General features: G+C 35.1%; 1 protein-coding gene across 1 annotated transcript in view; it reads right to left on the bottom strand.

Moving 5' to 3' along the window:
- Positions 1-3466: 3466 nt before the first annotated feature.
- RPS6KA5 (ribosomal protein S6 kinase A5) overlaps positions 3467-23896 on the bottom strand; it is a 58477-nt gene continuing 38047 nt past the window's right edge. Inside the window, exons 6-17 of the mRNA XM_088539719.1 lie at positions 23783-23866; positions 20596-20699; positions 17075-17225; positions 15989-16150; positions 15528-15653; positions 14695-14828; positions 10976-11069; positions 10486-10656; positions 8721-8912; positions 7867-8026; positions 6900-7063; positions 3467-5956 (exon numbers count right to left, since the gene is read on the bottom strand). Coding sequence (XP_088395845.1) covers positions 5717-5956; positions 6900-7063; positions 7867-8026; positions 8721-8912; positions 10486-10656; positions 10976-11069; positions 14695-14828; positions 15528-15653; positions 15989-16150; positions 17075-17225; positions 20596-20699; positions 23783-23866 — 1782 coding nt within the window. The 3' untranslated portion in view covers positions 3467-5716. The remainder of the gene's footprint in view (positions 5957-6899; positions 7064-7866; positions 8027-8720; positions 8913-10485; positions 10657-10975; positions 11070-14694; positions 14829-15527; positions 15654-15988; positions 16151-17074; positions 17226-20595; positions 20700-23782; positions 23867-23896) is intronic.

Below are 23896 nucleotides of genomic sequence, written 5' to 3'. Positions count from 1 at the left end.
CTTTACAGGTAAAAGGTAGAAATTACAGATTCTCTCTTCTACTGGGACTCAGGCAAAAGTCATTTTTTTTTTTCCCTCTGAGAGGAAACAAAAGAACCTTAGAGGTTCCTTTCTCTACAGGTAAAGGATCAGCACAATAAAGATATTCATTAATGTAATAATTTGCTGCAGTAGCATCGCAGTAAGACTCAACACTGAAAGCCAATGGCTTTATTCATTTTCATAATACAGCTGTAGGTTAAGATTAAAGGCCTGTTCTCACTTTGGTGTTAGCTTGAAAACAGACCTTAAATTTTCCTTTTCATCTGACAGTTTTAAAATTGCACTAAGTGACTTGCCAGGGCTCAATTCCAACGGACTGACATGGTGATAGAGCTGAAGTGTAACAGCATTAGCACTTGAAAGCTGCAGGGATAGATCCGACAGGGCTGTAACTGGTACAGTCACTGCAAAACCAGTGTCTCACTGCACGGGAGCCTCTGCAAGTGAGTTCATCCCTTCAGCAGAGCAACCACTTCCTAGAGCTGAGCTGGATATTCAAAGGACAAGAACTCATATTAGTCAGACATCTGAGAAAAGCTTTGTGTCAGATAAGTACTTCTTTGAGGGCTTCTGTATAATAGTTTAGCTTAATTTTTCCATAATTATATTGATTTTAAAGGGGAAGAGAATAAAGACGATTATTGAAAAGGGTCATGGGACAGAACTTACTTTTTTCCTGAAGCTTGATAAATATTAAAAATTCACAATTTGGTTACAGAAGAAAAAGTATCATACAGGCATTTGCATGAACTTTTGTGAATACAGACAGATTGGCTGCTAATTTTAAAAAGTCATTTTAAGTGTGAATAGCGTGGATACCTTTAAATACATCTTAATGACATAGTTTTCAGAAATCATTCCAAATAACACACTTCTGAATTTAACTCATTTTTAAAATGAAGATAACTATACCATATTTGAATTTGCAATATTTCATTGTTACTGTTGATTAACTTTGAAATCAATTAATCCCTTTTATTCTCAGTATTTTCAAGAAAGTTCCTCAACTATGATAACAAAATGTATGTATTTTTTCCCTCCTGTTGGCTGGCTGAGAGATAAGCACCAGAAGCTAGAAAAGGGCAGAACATGTGGCTAAGGGGAAGCAAGTTTGCGCCTGAAAGTGACGCTAAGTGTTTGGACCAGCCCAAACCTCCTCATCTTCTGAAATGCTACTGAAATTCTTTCCCAGGTAGTTGGAAACTCCCCTTTTCATCATACAGAACCTGAACACCTTCAAAATACCTCAACTAAAAGAAGAATCCAGGCTATAACCCAAGAGCAGACTTCAGGAGCACCTTTTCAAATCAAGACCTGTGGCTTTTATTTATTCTTTTTCTCCCCAGTATGATTTATAGAGAGCATCACTATGTAAAACCCAACTGATACAACAGCTGAATAGTAAAGAAACAGGCACCATGGTGATTTGAACACCTAACTTTTCTTTTTCATCTGTTAGAATTATTTTATACAGATTTGACCCAAGATACTGTCAACATTTTTTTTTCTAAGGGAAAATGATTTTTTGCTACAATAAAAAAAACAGAGGAATATGCTTATTCTGAAAAAAAGATATTTTGGTGCATGAAATATTAGAAGTAAATTGTTTCATTTCAGTATTTCAATTAAAATCATGTCTGGTGTAACATCTAGAAAGAAAACAGTTTAAAAGATATTAATTGAAGTGGCAGAAAATGTTGAGTTCCATTTTCAACATACATTGCATATAAAATGAAAACAAACTTTTCCATTTCTTTCCCCACACCCTTCCAAAAGTTTTCCACATGAAATACCAGATTTGATATTCTGCATATTCCATCTGAGACAGTTCCCTCAAAAAGGAGGCACTGATGTATATGGGAAGAAAGACTGTAAAGAAAACAGAAGGACCACCAATCCTTAGAACCATATCTGTGAAATAATAAACCCAACTGAAGAGACAGGAGTACCATATGTAGACAGATACATACATGTGTATGCACACAAACAGGTACAGAGTTAGGAAACACAGGCAGCATAAACGACTGGTAAAGAAGTCTGCAATTCAGTGCATGTAACAGGCACATGGAAATAGTGTAGTAAAATACTGGACATTTACCACAGCAAACCTCCTCGTAGGAACCCTTCATCTCTGATTTCCCACAGCTTTCTGCAGTCCCCTGGCCTGGTCCTCTAAATTTGTGCAGGTTGAGAACTCACTCCCAAATACAAGTTCTCTTAAAATAATGCAGGTCATTTTAAATGGAGGCCAAGACATGCAATACAGCATGTATCCACATACATGCACATAACACAGATTAAAAGTCACCTCTACAACACTATACCAAAACTAGAACATATGTGATCACCCTATGAACGTTTTCTGCCAAGATAGTGTTCTGTTCCTGGTCCCACTAGGGAACGTGCCTGAGCTGGTATTATTTTGTTCAGAAAAATAGCTATGGAAAAGGGCAATCCTCAGCACATGATATTGGGTTCTGTATTTCAGATTTGGAACAGTGCTACGACTATGAAAAAAATGGTCCATGGTCTTTTATTATAAACGATCTAAAGCACTTGGATGGGCAATAGATTTAGCAGAAACAGTTCCTTTTTTTCTGTCAAGAGGAATGAGTTTGCAAGGGACATGCAAAAAGAAGCAAACTGCTTTCAAGCTGCATTGTTTGCAATCCAGTTCATTACTGTAAATGAAGATCAGCAGTTGTTTATGTAAAGTTCCTAATCTATAAATTCAGGCAGCTCAAGCTCCCACATATCCTCAAGAGCTCCGATATCTGCAGGCAGAAGAAAGCTAGAGGTGATCCTTATTTTGGCCTTTCTTTAAACACAAGTCAACACCTAACAGTACTTACCCATGCAACACAATTACCCTGTTTAAATTTTTTTCTTTAATCTGCTGTTAGAGCACAGAAAAACAGACATATTCTCATATAAAAGTCGTCTTTCATGTAAGTGACATATACTCATTCATGTGAGTTTTAACCATTTTAAACTCATTGAAGTCTCTCACAAAGACTGTGAGAAACTGTGGAAAAAAATCTGACAAGAGAACCATTTCCTGTAGCATTTGGTAGCTTGTGTCAGCATTCCTTTTTATTTTAATATTTTATTTATTTTTTATTGAATTTCTATAAAGATATGAAAAGGCATCAGTTTAAATTTCCCAAGAGGGAAACAACTGTATCATGCTTCCAACTCTAAAAATTGATTTCAGCAGGGTGACAATATTCCAAATCCATTTAATACTCAAAACCTTCTTACACTTAAATGAAATCAAATCTCAAAACAGCTTTTTTGCTGTATCCACTGTGAAGAAAACAAATACCGTGGCAAGAGCTCCTCAGAGTGCAGCCACTGAACTTCACAAACAACCTGCCCCCGCAATTCACTTGAACTGTCTGCGTAACAAGTACTAATTGTGGAATTTTTCTGTATTTACAGCAAGTTTATTGGGGAGACGGAAGGTATTTCTTTACAAATGAGCCATGTTCACTATTGAGATTACTTCCAAAGAAAGCATTCAGAAAGCAAACCTGCATATATTACATTGACAATTATTTTTCAATATTTTTAACACCGGCCACTTAAAACTGTTTGTGTTATTAGCACATATACTGATCTTTAAATATACTACTTCTACATAAACAGTGCAAATCTCAATATTCACATCAACCTGAAATTAATGCTGCAATTACTGTTGACATTCACATCAAGAAAGTAGTAAAGTAATTCACATGAGCAATTCCCAAACCGCAGAATGCCATTATTAATATTAAAGAAACATAGAACAAACATGTTAGGCTTCAAAGCCTTATTTTGATACACACAATCCCTGTAAACATGGATGTGTTGTATTTATCAATACTGATATCTGATGTAATTCTATAAATAAAACCACTAATATAAACAATTCCTATAACTTTTTTTTTGCATAGGGTTTGGATTAAGTTTACTTTAAAATACAGTAAGCTATTAACAAAATATCCTATTCAATTCATCTTCCATCACACAAATTTATGCATATGCCTAACTTTTCACAATGAGTCTCCCTGATTCCAGTGGAAAGACTCACATGCATAAGTATTTGCAAAACAGGAGCCTAGCCATCGAGAGCAGGAGCAATAAAAGTGCTCTCTAGAAATTTACAAAATATGCTGATCAATTCAATTTTTATCAGCTTATCGCTGATAATGCTTGTCACATTTATGATTCTAAACAGTTCTGTACATACTATACTATCACAGTAGGAAATACGTCACTGCAGAACAGCGCAGTGAGCGAGTTGTGAAGCACAGTGTTCAATATAATTTCCCTTTAGTATTCCCAGTGCATGAGTTGTTAATAACTACACTACACAAGGTGCCCAGGTCTAGTATTTGTTACATACAATGTAAAAGCAAGATAGAAAGAGCTTTGCAATTTAAAGTAAGGAATGAAAACACTGGATAATATACAGGGGGATTCACTCCTGCAAAGTACACAGTTCTCCTTCGCAATGGCCATAGCCACCATCACGGTGGACTCCAGGTGATTCCAGGCAGCAAAGCAGCGCTCAGCACCTTGTAGGAAAGAAGATCTGTGTGCACTTTATTATAAAACATCTCATTCCGATGTTATAAAGTGCAAAACGAAAAAATATATCCTAATACTTTACAGTAACTATTAAATCAACTGCCATATTTGCACAACGCAAAATTCAAATAACTTGGTATACATTTTGCATGGACCCTATAATAACAAATATTGAAACTGGAGTTTTTGCAACCTTAAAAAAATCTCAGTATTCTAAAATTGTGTAAATATAAAAAGAAAATATAAATTAACTCTTGAAATATATTTTTAACATGTGACCATTTTCCAAAGTACTCAATATGAAATTTCACTTTCTCTGTTATATATCATTAGGTTTTAGAATCTGTAAAACATTTTAAAAGTCAGTAACTTCAAAAAGTAGAAATAAAAATATTGCATCACAGTACTGGTCACTTCACCTATTAGACATCTATTATTCTAGATGCTTAAAAATAAATAAAAAGAAGTATCCAAGATTTATATTCCCGGTTGTTGAAAGCAAGATATGTGGAGTAACTTTTAAATATAACACAAGAGGAGTTCTGAACGCTTCATTTTGTTCTTAGATTTTGAATACATGCGATGAAATGTAATCACAAATCTAAAAGGTCTTAAAGAACTATATTGAAACTCTATTTGATTTCTTGCATGAAGAATCAAATTCTATGACATTTTTCTGACAGCCAGACAAAAGGACAAGACCCAAAATATTGATAACGTTTTACCAGAGCATTCCTTTCTTTGAGCAGTGGGGAAGAAACTGGGAGGAAGATTTTGACATTGAGAAACAATCTTCCACTAAGTTGTACCATGAGCAGCAAAGCTCCTTACTTGGAGCTTGACTGCGCACTAGTAATTGAGCCCTAAGAGAGTACAATGCTGGTTGTATAATAGTATTATACCATATCCAGGGATACCAAATCTAATGCTAAAAACAAAAGTATTGAAATACAAAGCTAAAAAGTATGACTGAAATACATTTTTAAAGCAACAGACATTCCCGTGGCCTGTAAGCCCCAGGAAGCGAGGGAGGGAGAGGACAATATAGCTACTACCAAGTTTATAAACACTTAAGTCCTCAAGACATGATATTCTCTGCTTTTCAGTCAGAAAATTGGAAGATGGTTTCTGGGTTATTGCTGTCTGTGGGGTTTGCTGGCTGCAGCGTCTTTGTAGGTGTAGTTTTACCATGAGAATGGGAGGAAGAAGAATGTGAACTTTCACTGGAGCTGCTACGTGTCTCTGTGCTTGTACTTGTTTTTTTCATTTTCCTTCTCTTTGCGAGAGGTGCCTTGTCAACATTCTGGAGACAAAATCCTTCTCTTTTGTACTTGTTAAAGGCCTGTTTAAAAATAAAAGGCAATTCTAAGTATTTCTTTAGAGTTTAAGATACTTCATGGCTCTACGCTAGTATGAACTGTGGTAAGGCATACTATGATTTCTTGACATTTCTTATTGCAACTACAGCAACGGCCTTTAAAATTATTTAAGACTCTGTTTGTCATTTTTTTTGACCAATACCTAATATTATTAATTGGCATTTGCCACTGTGTATAATTTTGAAATATTTTTTATTTAGCCTTAAAACCACTCAAGATTATACTTCCAGAACTAGTTAGCCCTAGTTAAATTACAGTTTTTCTTTCAGCTTTTCTTTTCTAATCATTTTGCGTTATTGCAATATCTGCATGTAACTATTGTTTTGTTTCTTTCTTCTTGGTAGTAAATCCTTACAAGTATTTCAGCATCAAGCTGTTTGATATCACTTTATACTCAGTAGAAGGTATTATGAGAATCAATAACTACATTTGTATAATACAGTTACAACTTACACATTTAAAATAAATTTATATCAGTAGACTATCACATCCACTAAAAAGGTATCCATGATAGTAAAAATATGAAACAGATATATTCCAGAACTTTTACTTCGATTTTGTAACCATAAGATGGACAAAAAAAATCCAAAGTGACATAAGTTAAACAGAAGAGTTCATTTCTAAATGAAGTATTAAATTTCTTTTAACATAATTCTCTAAAATAACATATTTATAATAGCCATTACATAAACAGCTGTCTCTCAATCCTGAACAACTTAGTATTAAGTTTTCAAGCAATTCAGCTCCTTACCCCATTTCATAGTACTCACTCATAAATGTTATGCACATAGAAAAAAAACCAGCCACAAGCAATCACAGAATTAAAAGTACAAATAAACTTTTAATTAATAAAAAACCCAGCACATTAAAAAATTAGTATATGACATACAATTTCTTAGAACTTACATGAAAGGTAGCTTTGACATATGTATGCACTGCACCTCCGGAGGAGCCCAAGTTATCAGGAGTCATTAAAGGGTTGGAGGACAGCTGGCTGCCATCCTGGAGCCATTCATTGTATCTCAAGCTGGACATTTTAATTCTTTTGTTTGGATCCACTGTCAGAAGTCCTAGACGAAATGTATTATATACACTTAATTCAGGAGTTATTACCTAGCATCTGTTAATAGACTAAACAACAATCTGTAAGAAAACCCTGTGTATCATTTTGGTAACAAAGTCATGCCAATATTTATCCTAGATATGCCAATATTTATCTTAGATAAGGCTCTTGTAGTGTTAAACTATCATTGTAGTAGATGCTCTTTAAAATCCTCTTCAGAAGACTCATTAAATGCTAGAAATTGCTCTTTAGTTGTTTGATAACTCATATAATAACTCTAAGATAATTCATTTACAAGATAACTCTCTCTTTGTAGGGGCACACGACTGCAAAAGGACTTGCTTAAAACATATCATGGATGAAGTTCAAGAGGGTAATTTAGGATCAGGAGTGCCCGATCCACTAACGTCTAAAGCCTAGAGATGCCCACATTTTCAACAGAGAAAATCCTTAAAAGCCTGCTTCTACATATACTCAGAAAGAAGAAATACATTTTTAAAACAGTGGCTGTGCTCCAGGTTTGAAAAGCTCTTTACTTTCTTCTGACCCCAGGAAATGCAAAAGTTACTTCTCTACCAATACCTCGCTGCAGTAGAAGGTTCTGTGTCGGGTATAGGGGCAATTCTGAATGCCAGGCTGGTGTGTGCCCAGCTCTGTCCTTACCAGGCACTACAGGCTCGGTAGCTGTGGATGCTATGTTGCCAGGGTAGGTCCTCCCATGCTGATAAGAGTATCTAGATATTGTATAGCTCTCTAGATTTCATTTTTGGAATAAAGAATATAAGCCTTATGGTGTTTGTGATTAAATACCTTGAATCAACTCTTTGGCCTCTTCAGAAACATTTTTCCAAGCTTCCCCTTCAAAAGAAAATTCTCCCTTTTTTATTTTCTTCATAATTTCCAACGCACTGGTGCATGTCAAACTTTTGTCTTGAGACTGAAATGGTACCTGTCCTGATAGCATTGTATACTATCAGGAGAACGAAAGTAATATTAGCCAGTACTGTCTATTTATTGACAACTCTACTATATTTTCATTGAATACTTAGTTACCGTTGTTTGTAGAACATCGCTGATCTTTTATTAGTACAAACAATTTCAAGACTATATATATAGAGAGAAGAATAGATAGATATAGGTAACTTAAAATATGCAAGACTATCTAGAATCCTCATAATAAAAAACATATTTTTAAAGAAGCTACTTTCAAAACACTAATATAGGTTCATCCAATTTATATCTGCTAAAATATTTTTTTTTGTAAATCAGAATGCAGCCTGCAGGCTGATTCCTTCTGCGAACTGGAACTGTCAGAAGATTATATAGATACCTATAAAATCTTCTAATAAGAAACTTTCATTTCAAGAACCAAACTGTTTCAATTCCCAGACTGTTTTTCCATTCTCAGAAATGTTTCATTTAATCCACTGCTAAGGAAAAAAAATCTCCACTCTGGAAAACATCTATCTTTGGAGACCCCAAAGCTTTCAGCACCAGCATCTTTACCTCACTCAAAATCAATATCCAGCCAACTGAAGGTTCAAATTGTGTTGAGTCCTCTACATTTTAACAAAAAGTAAATATATAGAGTAAGATAAATATACAGATAAATAAGATGTAAGATAAATATGTATAAATATGTAAGATAAATAAATAACACTCACCAAAATGACCCCCAAACTCCAGAGGTCACAGGATTCATCATAACCATTGTGATTCAGGAGTTCTGGGGCAGCATAATGAAGAGTAAAACATGGAGTCTTAAGGGGCTGATTATCAGGTGGTTTTAAACGAGCAAAGCCAAAATCAATTATCTTTATTTCTGAATTATCAGTTTCATCTGTAAACAATAAATTCTGAAAGCAAACAAAAATTAATACCAACATTGGTCAGAAAGTTGAGTAGAATATAGTTACGATTTTTTTTTCTGCATTTGCTTACTTCTGAAAAACTCAGACTGGAGCTGCTAGAACAACAGCAAGGTGCACAAGCCACACCTACATCGAGAAGGTTGCGAATCCTATACTAGCTCCATGAATGAACCTAAAATAGTAGCTTTCAAAACCACAAGCAGGAAAGAGACAGGATGGTTAGATCAGACAGTCCATCTTTATAAAGGCAATGCACTATGCAAATTGCTGGCTAAGCCTTCATTACTTGGACTTCCGAATTTCTGTTCCTGAACAGGCTGGAGCACTGAAGACTTCCTCAACAACCATTCGGCAGAAGCTTTACTAAATCTGGCCCTTATATTCAAGATAATAATAAAATGTAAAAGGAAGAGAAAAGGGAAAGAGAAGGGATTTCTACATTTCGCCTTTTAACAATGACTTGTTTCAAAAGCTGTTTTGTTCCCTTGATGGTGTGAGCAAAGAAAATTTTCTGTATTTTCAGAGCTGTATTCATTCTGTATTCTGTATTTTCAGAGCTTTATGTCAAGAGCTGTATTTTCAACTGACACATTACATTTTCACAATAACCCTTCTTTTAGTGCACTGCTTTTGTAGTATGCAGACTCCAGTAAAAAGATGCTTTCAAAAAGCTTAGGTTTTGAATTGATTTTCAGAAACACTTCAATACCATCAACTGGAAAAAAACATTTTACCTATTGAATTGGAAATGCTACAAAAGAGGTAGGTTTGTAATAGAACAGAAGTTATATTACGAAAGGATGAAACATCAGTAGGAATTGGGGAGCATTTCGAACTTGGGATGGACAGGGTTTGGCAAGCTGCTGAGTTATAACTGCAGTCATCAATAGAACAGTGCCCTTGCTGAATCAACTGACATGAATTTATACTATTCCAAGGCTAAAAAACTCCCGATACCCCTCCAAGCCCATGGCTGACAAAACACCAAAAAGAGGAAATATTGGCTTCAAGCAGCAGATCAAAGCCAGTGGTGAAACATAATATACTGAAGTGAATTATTGGGAGAACAAAATGCTGCTGCGAGATAAAAACACAATCAAGGCTCAGAACAAGTAATTATTGAAAAGTATGTATTAAATAACATAATATTTTCTCTTGAGAAATTACTGAACTCACTGAAATCAAATCAAATCACACATCTTTACTAACGGTTTGTATTAGTTTGTAGTTCATTTTGTGTTTAACTGGAAAGTACAACAGCAGAGTGTTGCAAGCCCTACAAAGAAAATTAACATTAAAAAAAAGATGGAAGTGTGCAGGTGAAATACCCAAGCAAACCAGCCCTGCTTGTAAGCAGTTTCATAGAGTAAATAATTAGGTACTTCTGTCAAAAACAAAAACGTTTTTTAAACAAGTCAGCATAAATTGTTGACAAAATTGAGTGTTTCATGACAGTTGCTTTGTTTTTAAAAAATCTGTAACAAAAAAAGAGAAATACAGAAATATTGCAGATGCTTAATAACTTGATGCAGTAACATATACAAGCAAGTCATAATACCTCCGGCTTCAGATCTCTATGGACTACTCCTACATCATGCATATGGCTCACAGCTGAAACAAGTCTGCGCATAATATGACTGGCTTCTGTCTCACTGAAGTGTTTCTTCTTCTGAATACGTTCAAGCAATTCTCCTCCCTTAAGCAATTCCATCACTAGAAACGTGTGAAGCTAAAACAAGAAAAATAAAAAACATTAAACATTTGCATTACAGCCCAACATTCACCTGAGATAGGTGTGATAGGTTTTTAGAGCTCAAATGGTTAAAATTGCTGCTTTGTAATGCATCAGACCAATAAGAAGGACCAAATCTCGAATGACATTGTTGCTATTGGTTTCACCGAGATTGAAGACTGTTAGTGTTTTCTCTATTTCAACCCATTTATTTACTTGCAAAAAATGCAATACTGCCATGTAAGATGACAAGTCTGTAGGGAGACAAATAAGTTAAGACTTTGGATGTGTACTGATTATAGATTCTTTAAATTACCTGATCGTGATAAACTTCATGCAACTTCACTACATTGGGGTGTGCTTCGCAGAGTTTCAGGGCTGTTATTTCTCTCTGGGTGTTGGCTTCCATTCTGGAAAAGTTGAGTAGTCATTTTAATCCAATTTTACTGAGCACTTTAAAAGTATTATATCTATTTTCTTAAGTAGCTTGTAACCCAGGCTCTTGGAATATTACAACTTCATGAACACTACTGAAAGCTCATTCATGTTTAAAGTGAGCTGAGTACAACTCTTCAAGTAACCTGACAAACTAAGACAAAAAAATACCACCCCCAACCAGACAACATTTTTGATGCAACTGGAACTTGCCAATTGCTACAGCAAGCACTGAAAAAGTATCACATTTTCTATCAAAAACAAACCTTTCCCTTAGTCCAGGGCAATTTGACTTCACATCTGTTCCTACAAATATCCAGATTAGTTCATCATTATCTTAAAGACTCTAATTTTTGGCTCTACCCTTTCCAGTTGTACATAGGGTACAACTTTCACAGCTGTATTGAGAGATCAAAAGGTCCTATTAGAAAAAGGATAATGTTATCCATAAATGAGTTATGCTATACACAGGAACCCCAAGACAGGCCTTTGTAAAAATTTGAAACGGAACAGAGATTAGCACCAGAGGGGAAGTCATCTGCCAATTCTATTTCAAGTACTGAAATACTAGTTGGGGGTGGGGAGGAGGGGGGAAACACGTGGACATTAAAGATGTTCTTTGAATGGGGGGAAAAAGCAAAATATTTCATTTTCACCTAGAAAGAAAAAACCCATGTCTTTATTTTGGGCCAAAAAATGCCTGAGAAATTTTGCCCAAACTCTCCCCTACTGAGTAGAAAGGCTAAACCTGCACTGACTTACAGAATGGGCTGATAGCTGACACAGGAAGAACCTCTCTCTATCTCTCTACACATGTTCTTCTCTTGTGAGAGCGTTTTTACCCCCCTCTCTAACAGGACTAGGAGTGCAGTGAGAATTTGGTGCAGAAGGAATCTGTTTTTCTGCACACTTCCAATAACCAAGAGGTAAACTAAGCTTTTCTTTTTGTATCTTGGTTGCTGTTGTTGAAACTACAAGTGATTCCTGACCCTTAATTTGTCTCCAACAGTCTTTATCTCATAGGAAATAATATCAGGAAAAGGCAGAGACAGGAAACAGACCGAAAAGGGACAGTATCATGAATTTAGATACTCCTGTCTGAACTTTTCAAAATATTTCCCTACTATAAATATTGTTATCATCTCAGATTTATAGACAGATAATATTATGAAAAATATTTGGGACATTTTAAAATACCCAGTCCAGCAAGTTTACAAGACTCCACTATTTTACTGGGCTTCAGATAAAATTGTTGGACGGGGCAATAAATACAAAGCAAGAGTGGAGACCAGCTCTTCATCTGACCTGTCATCTGAAGTACCATGAAAGGTTTTCCTAGGTACAGGATTCACTTTTGCTACGGGTAGAATGAAAGACTGACATCTTTTGAAAGGAAAAAAAAAATTACTGGCAGATTAACATACTTTTCTTGTTAGCAGGAGTTAAGATTAATAGTGTTGTCCTCAGAACAGTATTATTTACACCTAAACAGTTTTCGGTTCAAGGCTGGCCCACATCATTCAGGCTCTAATTTTATAGCTACCTCAAAATACTTGGAAAACATTCCCCAAGTCTGCCTACAGCCTGCAATCCCAGAATATCTTTTCTTATCTGCCCTATGAGGAGAGGCTGAGGGAGCTGGGCCTGTTCATCCTGGAGAAGAGAAGGCTGAGAGGGGATCTAATCAGTGTATATAAATACCTCAAGGGAGGGAGTGCAGAGGACGGGGATGGTCTCTTTTCAGTGGTGGCCACTGATAGGACTAGAGGAAATGGCCGGAAACTGAAACATCAAAAATTCCATAGGAACTTAAGGAAAAATTTCTTAACAGTGAGGGTGACAGAGCACTGGAACAGGCTGCCCAGAGAGGTTGTAGAGTCTCCTCCTCTGGAGATCTTCAAAACCCGCTTGGATGCAGTCCTGCGCCACGTGCTTTAGGTGTCCCTGCGTATGCAGGGGGGTTGGACTAGATGATCTCTAGAGGTCCCTTCCAACCCTAAGCATTCTATGATTCTATGATAGACCACTTCTTACCTTCCTTTAGCCTGTTCCACCAAGATGAAGGAGAAAGTGCAAAAGAACCTGTGAGTAATATCACTGAGAGACAGAGTTCCTCAAAGATTATTTCTATGAAAAATAACTAGCTTGCTCAGTTATCCAGAAACATCAGATCTTTTAGCCTAACTACTGACCAACAGCTCTGCTTGTACCACTTTGGGGGAAAAGAAAAGTCCTTCTGAACGTAGACGCAAGACAGAATTTCATATGAAATCACCCAAATGTAAAGGTCTATGTGTCCAAGCTCCCATTATAACCTGTGATTTTTAGCTAGTGCAATGTGCAGGGTGAACTTTAGTTCAGCCTAAAATGCACATCTAGAACATGACTCCATTGCTTCACATCATTTGGGAAAGCCTGGAAGATATCTTTATCTGGAAAATAATACTCACAAGCTTGATGGGAACTGGAGGACACGTAGGACAGCCAACAGCAGCTAAATAGACAGCACTACATAGACACCTGTGTTTACGTAAGTGAATCCCGCATCTAGTGCCCAGCCCAACTCTCTCTTTAGACTCCACCAGGAGTTGTGACTCAGCCTCTATTTACTGCAGAAAGAACTTGGAAAACTGGCCTCATGCACAGACACACATGTTTAGGTGTCTTATTCTTGAGCTTATGCAATGCAGAAAAGGTATGACAAAAGACTCAAGTCTGGGGGATAGTTACTTCTAGAGTCTGGAAAAGCAGAGTTACAGCCAAACATCTTGAAAGAAGAGGTCACTGTCAACAATTATTTTGATAATAGCACATTTACACTTTCCCTTTCTTTTCCTGCTATGATTTTACAGCATGCTAGGGACATATTTTCTGGTGAATAATGAGCAAAAGGAAGCAAAAAAACCTTCCTCCAATCCAGACCTCAAAGAGTCCTTCCTCTCCATGCAGAAATCACCAGAGAAAAAGAGGAAGGAAAGGAGAGTTCTACAAGAGGACCTGATAGTTGACTTGCTTTGTTTGTGGGGACTATCTCCACTGTGGTGGTTCTCCCTTCAGAACATCCGAAGGAAAGATATTATAACATGGCCTCATACCATTTTAGGCTCACAAAAAAACCCAACCAACCAAACAAAAAAATTACTTGGGCCTGAAGCAAAACCACACTATGGATACTTCTTAAAAATACTGTCCTAGGCAATTACTCAGGCTGCCAAGAAAATGGAGCTAGCAAGAGCCTTTGTTCAGTTCACTCAGGTCTAAAGACAAGAGAATCTTCTAAGGTATTCATATTAGGAGCAAAATTAGGGGAATTCAGGGGTAGACTACAATTATAAAAGCATTTTTCAGGTTTCTTCTTTTCTCTTTCCTAATGAAGATAACATTTGCTTAAAGGAAGCTTTAATCTCAAATGACTCTCAGACCTCTTTTTTTAGAAGTAATAAAGTTACTGTATGACCCTGTAGTTTTTTTCAAATAGGAATTATTTAAAAATTATTTTAAAACTATTTTTTCACTTCCAAAATGTAGCGAACATTATTCTAATCCATGGGTGACAGTAAGCAAAGAAAATATTTTTATTGTCTTATAGAATATTTATACCTTTTGCTAATTATTTTTACTGCATACTCTTGGCTAGTTTTCTTGTGTAAGCACTTTCGACAAATGGAAAAACTTCCTTCTCCCAATGGTTTCTCTTTCAGATCCAGTTCATAATGATGATAAAATGGAGAGTCCTGTTAGGAAACTGTCTGTGTTTAGTTCTGCAGAATACTTTTAGTATACACAGTCAAAGACAAAGAGTAAAGTATTGTGAGAATTTTTCATCTGCATTTAAAAATTGTAAAAGAGCTCACTTGGATAAAATATATATTTTTAATTTGTATTTAATAAACGCATAAATTTTATTCTAACAAAGAGCAAATCTTAAGCTACATTCAACAACAATAGTCACTACATAAAGCATTACTATCACAATAGCTTAAGGTACAAAATATTCAGACAAACAGGAGCAGGAATGGTTTGTAAAAACATTTATCCACAAAACTATGTGCTCATTGGAAGACATTACAATATTGTGTATTATTAAAAGGCTTCACACAGCTGTACATAGTTTTGGGCAAATACATCATAAAAGGAACTCTGACATGATTAAAGTATCTTCAAAATATATTTTATAGTTGGATGAGTAAGAACTTTCAGGAGTTAAATTACTATTATTATTATACTCCATCTCCTGGAAAATGAGACAATCTTCTCATTTCTCACTTTTTAATAGCACCACATGCACAATATATGCTTGAATCACCTGAGGAGCCAATAAAGAGTAAACATGATTGTTTTGTGATCTCTAGCCTAGCCCGCAACTGTTGCTTTGAAAATTTTATGCACTTCCAAATTAATCCGATTAATTTAGCTCTTGATATCATTATTACCTTCATCATAGCACTTCTGGCAATGGTTGCAATTCCAGGCCGTTCATCCCCCACATGAAACTGAATTGGATCTACTGTAGCTGCATTGCGTTTAAACAAAATAGAAGGTGCAACGAAAGAATATCCCTACAGAATCGAGACATCAGAGAACAGCAGAGTTTGAAATTGTTGTGCACAAAGAATAATGTTACATACAAAACATCGAAAGTTTTAGAACAACTTTAAATGAAATCAGTATATTCATAATATAATTTAGAAACTGTAATTGGGAGATAACACTGTGCTCAATGTTAAGCCTCATCTCCAGTAAGGCTTGTTGGAAGTTGTCATATGACTGTCTACATGTATAAATAAATAATTTAAAAAATGGAAATTAATGCTAAAAATTTGCCTCTGCTTCCATTCTTTTGCAGTAACAGAGAAGATTCGTACTTCAAACTAGCTAGTTTCCCCCAAAATACCTGAAATACTCTTTCTGAAGTCTGAGGGGTAGCTGCAGGAGAATATGTTGGATCCATTTCTGTAAACTCTTCTGCAAAGTTACTAACGTCCAACTCATCTCTTATTACTGGTTTAAATGGAGCTGATACTTTTTTGGCAGCTAAATCATCCCAGTTTATATTCTAAACAAAACAAAAGGAAAAGAAGATTAAATCAAATTAAAATGTAACAGGAAGTATACTGAAAAAAAGACTTGTCCAAAATAAAACAGTTCTAACCCCATTTGCTCTAACTCATAAGCAGAAGCAAAAGCATTCAGATTGTATCCTGATACTTTCCTTAGTTAATAAATATTATGTACTTACTTGTGTGTAGCAATGATACAGTTTTAAAATCATAATAGATGATGGAAATGCAAAAAGAACAAAAACAAACTGCAAAGTTAAAAATCCAAGATTCTGCCTATGCTGAATGTTAATTACACTGAAAACATTCCCTTTATTTTTCTAATTTAAGTTGCCCAATTTAACTAGTCCAACATTTACACTAATTAAAAATATATTTAGTTTTATAACCATTACTAGAAATTTCCACTTGACCGTTTCCTTTTAATTTTTATGTTTAATGGTACAGAGACAATACTAACAGCAATGAAAGTAACCATATAGTTTAGCAAATACATTATTGTGGTATTGTTTGAATCCAAGCATTAGTTAATGCACTCAGATCTGAACAGAATTAAAAGCTATTAATTCAGAACAAAATGTAATTCCCAAGAGAAAGTTGTCAAATAATTTTCTCAATATTCAAATGTTATTAATAATATCGGTGGGGAAAAAAAAAAAGCATACACACACACGATATAAAGAGTTTTCTATTAAGTCTGCTGATTTAAATTTTGCATTTTTAGCTGCTTAAAATAACTGTTAGAAGCCATGACAAAAGGAAGTGAAAAGCTTCCATGTTCTTGTTGTGGCATGCACATGAAGTATATACAAAAGCACACAGATACTCTGACTAACTTCAATTATTCATGTTGTTACCACACCTTCTAAAGGAACTGAAATAGAGTTAGTGGAATCTAGGAATAATTTTTTTTTCTTTACCTGGAAAAAAGGATGTTGTTTGATTTCATCAGCATCAGTTGGACCACAACCTAGCCTTTTCTTGGGATCTTTCATCAAAAGACGCTGAATTATATCTTTAGATAGTGCACTCATTTCTTGTGGATAAGGTGGCTCACTTTTTAATATTCTCCTAGGAAAACAGACAAAATTGATTTGGCAATTACTTACCATATTAACTGTTAAAAAAATAAATGATTTGCTATAGTAACAGCACTGTTTAACATTCCACTTAAACTTCCATGATACTCAAAAGACAGGAGGGATGGCAAAAGTGAAACCACTTAAATATATACATATACATATATATATATGGGGAATCACCAGCAGGTAAGCACAACATTCACAGAGACAAATCAGGAGCCATAATTAAGTATCAGATTAGAAGATAGATGGATAAATATCATCTATCAGAAAAAAGTCAGTGTGATTTTTGTAAAGGAAAGTTCCTCCACAGAAGCTCCTAAGCAGTTCTTAGAAGGGGTTAACAAGGATGTGTACAAGAGTAATTTGATTGATGACAGCTATGTAGTTTTACAAGACGCTTTCAGCAAATAACTCAGATGTTTAAGGAAACTAAATTGCCATGGGATAACAAGAACAGCCATGGCTAGTAACTGGTTAAAAGACGGAAAACAGCAGATTGGAGTAAATAGTGAAGATAATAAAATCCAGAAGTGCAGGATCTGAAGCTCATATTTTTGTTTCCTCAAGGTAGAAGACATGATCAAATTACAGAAAACTACACTGAAAGTATCACTGCCATTGACCAGCAAAAACATTAGGTTTACTCTACTACTCTATAGTCTCACTATCAGGGTCCTCAGAACTGCAGTGTAAGTATCACCAGAAAGATACATATCCATCCTGATGTTTTGGGAACAGGAAAAAGTGATGTCAAGCTGTAATCCTTTTAGAGAGCTGAGCAGAAAGCTTTCAGAGCACAGTTTTCACCTTCAAATTTGAAAGTGAAGAGATTAGAACAGCTAATGCCAGATTCTTCTGTTCCAAAGGTAGACCTATTTGTGGATTCCCAGTTGAGAGGTGTTTTGTAGACTTTGATATAGCCCTTACAACTGTCTTAAAACCATCTGCTTTACTGAAAGGCTGTGTAGAATAAGGGAAGGACCAGGATTCATTTAGAACAAGACTTTTTTTCTCCCCCCCGCCGACCTTAAACTTAGAAAAATGAAGCTCCATGAAACTTATGCTTTCAGAGCTGATGAATGAATAGGAAAAAATTGAATTCTCCAAGTCTGCTGCAATTAGCATGCTAAAGTGTATTATACCAACTCAAATCTCTGTGCCAGTGCTACTGATTTCATCACCACTGACAGCTGCAAATATTTAAGGAACTTATTTGCAATTTTTTTTTTTTTTAAAAAGAGTGAGAGAGAAGAAATGAAACCCAAAAGATAAAAGCAAGCAATGGAGAGAACCTGGAATCTGTTTAAATTACAGGTGAAAGAGCACCTAGAATTGGCATCCTCATTCAACATTACAGGAAAGGCTGCAGGCATAACTGAAGAAATTAGCACTCCCTCACCTCCCAAAAGGCATTAAATGTAAACTGAGAATGCACCCTTAATGGCAAAAGGAACTGACCAGCAAAGAAAAAGGGAAATAAAAAGCATAGCTTTTAGACCAGAAAGGCTTAAGATAGAGAACTGTTATTTCTTCAAAGAACTCATTTTACTCAAGCTAGAAATAAATACTGGGGGCACATTTCTGAAACAAGAATTAATAAATTTAACAAGCTAGTGCATCTTGACAGGTGGGTCATTTCTTTCAGGCCTGCTCCAAAATCAGCAGCCTAGCAGCTATTTAAACCTCTGCAAACTCTAGATAACTCCCTTCAATGTCTAGAAAAAGAGGTCTATCCAGGGACCCCGAGAGGCACTTCGTTCCCTGCCTGCGCTGCAGGATGACAGCGTGCTGACATCTTGCACCTACCCCTTTTTTAATGCCTGGTCTACCCCATCTTCCAGGAACTTCCCAAGCACTCCCACTGCTCCCCAAGGCAAGTGGCAAAATCACCATTCCCCAGAAGGTTTCACAGGAACTTTCCTGTCTTCAGCAGCCAGGACGGGGAAGACAGCAATATTGAGATACTCATTGAAAAGGAATGTAACATTTATCACATACACCAAACTGCAAATGCACAAAACAGGTCATCCCTCAAAGAGGGAGCCATCAACGAAAGGGATTCAAAAAGCAGGGGCAACTTGATTTCATCTCTTTCCTATTATTTCAGTACTCAAGTCTCAAATGCAGTCATGCAGTGACATACAATGATACTTTTCACTTATAAAAAAGGAAACCATCAGTTAAAAGTGTTAAAGAAAAAGGAATTAAATCTCTCAAGTCTCTCATTGCCATCAACATGAGGAACCTGAAAAAAAAGGAAGGAACGTCTTTTTGCCCAGATGGTCAATTATTGCTTCTCATAAGAAGAGAAATTTTGAAATCTTAGCTGGAATACAATTAAAATTTTCCATATGTAAGAAAAAAAACACTACAAACTGAGTTAAGAAAAGGGTTTCCTCCAGAAACCGGGAGATTGAGGAGCATCCTTACCATAAGAAAACTACCTGAACCTACCTTGTACATTTATGAAAATGGAAGATGAAAAGTGACAGGATTGCTGTCTACAAATGTGCAGACACCATCCAGAACAGAAACTTAGAAAGAAACAATACTAGTCCATGAAAACAAAGCAGTAACCTTGCCACTACTAAATTTAGGTCAGAAATTAGGTTATTGACTACCAGAGGAAAGATGTTAGCAACTTTGTGGTTTCTCGGTTTTGAATTTAATCTCATCTCATCTGAAAACCTGAAATAACCAAGAGCACATAATGCTATCAAGAGACAGTCAAATCAGAAAAACTTCACACATAAAACATAAAAATGCTAGGGTTTATCTTTATCCTGTAAGCTTCATAGTCACTTTTTTCCTCAGAAATGCAAGTATGGATAGAAAGGATCATATTCTTTGATTCAATGTTATATATTCATAAAATAAATTTATATACTACTAAGACATTACCTTTGACAAAAATGGCAGTTTAGGATACTCCTCAATGCTTTAAAGCTATGGTTTGATGGTACTGACATAGTAAGAGCTGATAAAAATCTCTCCAACTAAATAAATGATTAATTACATATCAAGATTTTGAATTTGATTTTTCTGTTTGCCTGGAACTTATTTAGTTCGACTTTTTCCAACACTAAACATACATACAATGGGGCTGAACATCATCCACAAAAGCTGTGGTTCCACCATAATTTAAATCAACAGAACTGCCCTTCAAGGACCCATTTATTTCAATAATATGTTAATGTTAATAAAACCTGTCCAGATGTCATTCTCTTAAGCAGAACACCAAAGTGATTGCTCTAGTATCACTTTCTTCTTAAATTTTAGTTTTGAACCGCCCCAGCATACACATATATGACACTTTGTGAAATAGTATGTGCACACTCTATTGTTAAGAATCTTACCTAGAAATCTCTGCTTGGGAATTTTTCTCTCCATCAACTGTAAATGGTGACGCTCCAGTTAATAATTCATACATGAGAACACCAACACTCCACCAATCAACAGCCTGTAGAAAAAAATAATTATGGATGTTACAATACAGCACAAAAATATTGCTAATAAAAGGAAGAATAAAACAATGCACCTAGTAAACAGCCAGCAAGAAGAGCAGGGCCCTACCTATCACTCTGGATAGGATATAGTAAAGGATCAATACAGTAATAGGATATAGTAAAGGATCAATACAGTAAAGCTGACAGGACTGCAGTACTGACTGAGCTAAGTATGTATTCTCAATGCTAAATTAATACAACTTCAAAATAACTCAGCTTAGCTTTTGAAACTGAGTTCTCTTTTTCCTGATTATAGCAGTTTCATTTCTTTTTCCCCAAAATTTATTTTTGCCTTCATAGCTGTGAAGGGCTAAGAATTTTAAAGCAGATTCTAAATAAGAGACACCTAAGGCTTCCTAAAAAGGAATGAGACATCAAATTTTAAAAGTCTGAAAATGAAATCTAAGAACTTCTGAAAAGCACATTGGAAGTCTATGGGTTACAGTTAATTGGGACATCCAAAAATTTCACAGAATTTCCATGTTATATCACCTGTCAATACCTATATTCTTTCCATATTCTAGTGTATGTATATATGTGTATATATATACACACACACACACGTATATGTTACTCATTATTCATAATTCTGTTTTTTTGTTGTTGTTGTTGTTCATTTATCTTAAGATCAGCACCTCAAAAATGCCTTCAGATAATGCCTTCCTTAGCTATACTGTCTCCAGTTTTGTCTGACTATTCCAATACATGAAGTAGGCTATATAAATTCAAGGATTCAAGGATAGGTATTTCCCTGGGGAGAGAAAGCCAAGTTTTTTTAATAAATTTTTTTTGAGATGCAGTTTGCAAGATATCTGCACTCATGTACTCTGTCAATGATGAAACATATTTTTAATTATAAATAAAATTTAATTTTAATTTAATAATAATGATAAAATAATTAAAAATAACAGCTTTTATTCATAAGTATTTCTCCCATCAGGAAGGATGCTACTATGAATAATAATGAAAGAAGTCTAGTTTTAACTTCATTAAAAAAATCATTTTAGCTACAGATGTTTGAACTTCCCGGTTTTCCTTCCATTAAACTTGCAAATGCATGAAACTGAACTTCTGGTTTGCTTGTGTTGACATAAAATAACACAGGAGGACAATTAATGAAGAAATCCAAATTTAGCCTCATTTTTAGTTTTTCTGTTTAAGATGCAAAGAAAAATTTGGTTTGGTGTATTTATCTAAGAGTGTCTAAAAGAACTAACTGAAGAGGTCTGTATTGTTAGGGATTACATTTGCAAACATGTAATTATCAGGGACGATCCCAGAATAAGATTTTTTTTTTTTTAATAAAACAGATACTGATTTAAAAAAGAAAATTATTTACATAATCAGAAAAAACTCAAATCTTTTATTACATGTAATACTGCAGCAAGTTTTAAAGCTACTGGAGGACACATTACAAAGCAAAGACACTGAGCAATCAAAAGCAGAACAAGAAAAATTTTTTTTTTTTTGATAAGATCATGGGGCTGCTACATGTACAGGTATGAAATATGCTAAAAATCATGTAGCACTGTGCCATATCACATTACCCATAGTGAGCCAACCACGTCAGAGAGAAAAAACCATCACCGCATGGCAGTGGAACACAGGCAGTGGAAAAATCACACTTATTTATCAGGTGTCAATCATTTGCTGTCAGACTCTTACACTTTCTGATTGAATACCGTAGGGCTCTGGCTTGATGATAATATCAAATAGAACTGATAAAAGATAACAGAGTAGAGATTTACCATCAAACTAAGAATGATACTAAATTTGTAAGCTCTTCAGAAGACAGAATCAGAATTCAAAGCCCCTCATACACTGGAAAAAAGCTCTGAAACTGGCAAGATGAAAGCAACAGGACACAGTGCAGAAAAGTGTTCAAATGTATGAATATAAAGTTCCATTTATAATAACGATTAAACAATCAGCACTGTAGAAAAAATGTAGAAGACAGAATACCAATTAAGAGTGAGTCAATAACTCAGTAGAAAGACAAAGTATGTTCTATCTTTATAATTTAATTCAAGAATTATAGAGAATTATCATCCTGGTGTACTCCAAACTGCCAAAGTCTAGATCAAATACTGCACCAATTACAGTGCTCCCAGTTTAAGGAAATATATGGGACAATTCAGAGACCAAAAGAAAAGAATGAACATTAAGAAAAGAACAAAGCATCATCAAGGAAAAGTATAAGCACAATTAGTGTAGGAAAAAAAAAAAAGAGAGAGATCGGAGGAGACATTTTCTAATTCTTAAAAAGGCTGTTATAAAAGAAGTTGTGAACATGTCCATTAAGAGAAAACCAAGTCAAATAAACCTAATCTACAGAAAAACAAACAAACAAAAAGATTGAATATTCAGGAAAACTTCCTAGATTAATAAACTATTATTAACAACCTAGGGATCTTGTAGAATTCCTGTAGTGAAGAGATATTAAGAGGTGACATTTGAAACAAAATCATATATATCTTCTTGATCTTTACTTAACTGAAAGAAATTTTGACAAGCCATCAATTACTGACTCGTGTTATTATGCATTTCATAATAAAACTTAAAACTCAAGCTAAATGAAATTTATTTCTGATAAGTGGAGAACATTTCATAAAGGTGAACTCCAAACTTCAAGAAAGAGAAGTCTGTAGCTTAACTTATTGTACAATTTAAGGCATATCAGAATGTTAGCTATCTGTGAAACTTTTTTTTTTTTTTTTTACTAATTTGAATTAGTTTTTAAGTATGAGAATTTATCAGCTAATTCTCTTCTGTTCTTCAGCTAAAGTTTAAACACATCAGAAAAAAATTAATAGAAAAGAAATGAACCTAAATAGATTTAAGTATGCCTTTACTTAGACGACACTAAAAATAAGATTTACAATGTAAAAATACATTGTATCCATGATTTTGAACATAGCTAAAAACATCTATACTATGACAACCTGAAAGAAAGCATGTTTAAATACGATAACATCTGAACAGTGTTACCTGAAGAATAAAACTCCTTAGTAATAGATGAAACTGGGACAGAACATACCTTATCATGGCCAGTATCTCCTCCTTTTACAATATCTGGAGCCATGTATTCTATTGTTCCGCAGAAGGAATACGCTCTCTCATTCTATTAAAAAGAACACAAATTCATATCAAA

Source organism: Tinamus guttatus, unplaced genomic scaffold (genome assembly GCF_059628265.1).
Source record: "Tinamus guttatus ecotype Peru unplaced genomic scaffold, ASM5962826v1 Tinamus_guttatus_pri_ptg000048l, whole genome shotgun sequence".
Classification (NCBI taxonomy): Eukaryota; Metazoa; Chordata; class Aves; order Tinamiformes; family Tinamidae; genus Tinamus; species Tinamus guttatus.
The sequence above is the reverse complement of the archived record's forward strand: the minus strand, read 5'-3'. Positions and strand labels throughout refer to the sequence as shown.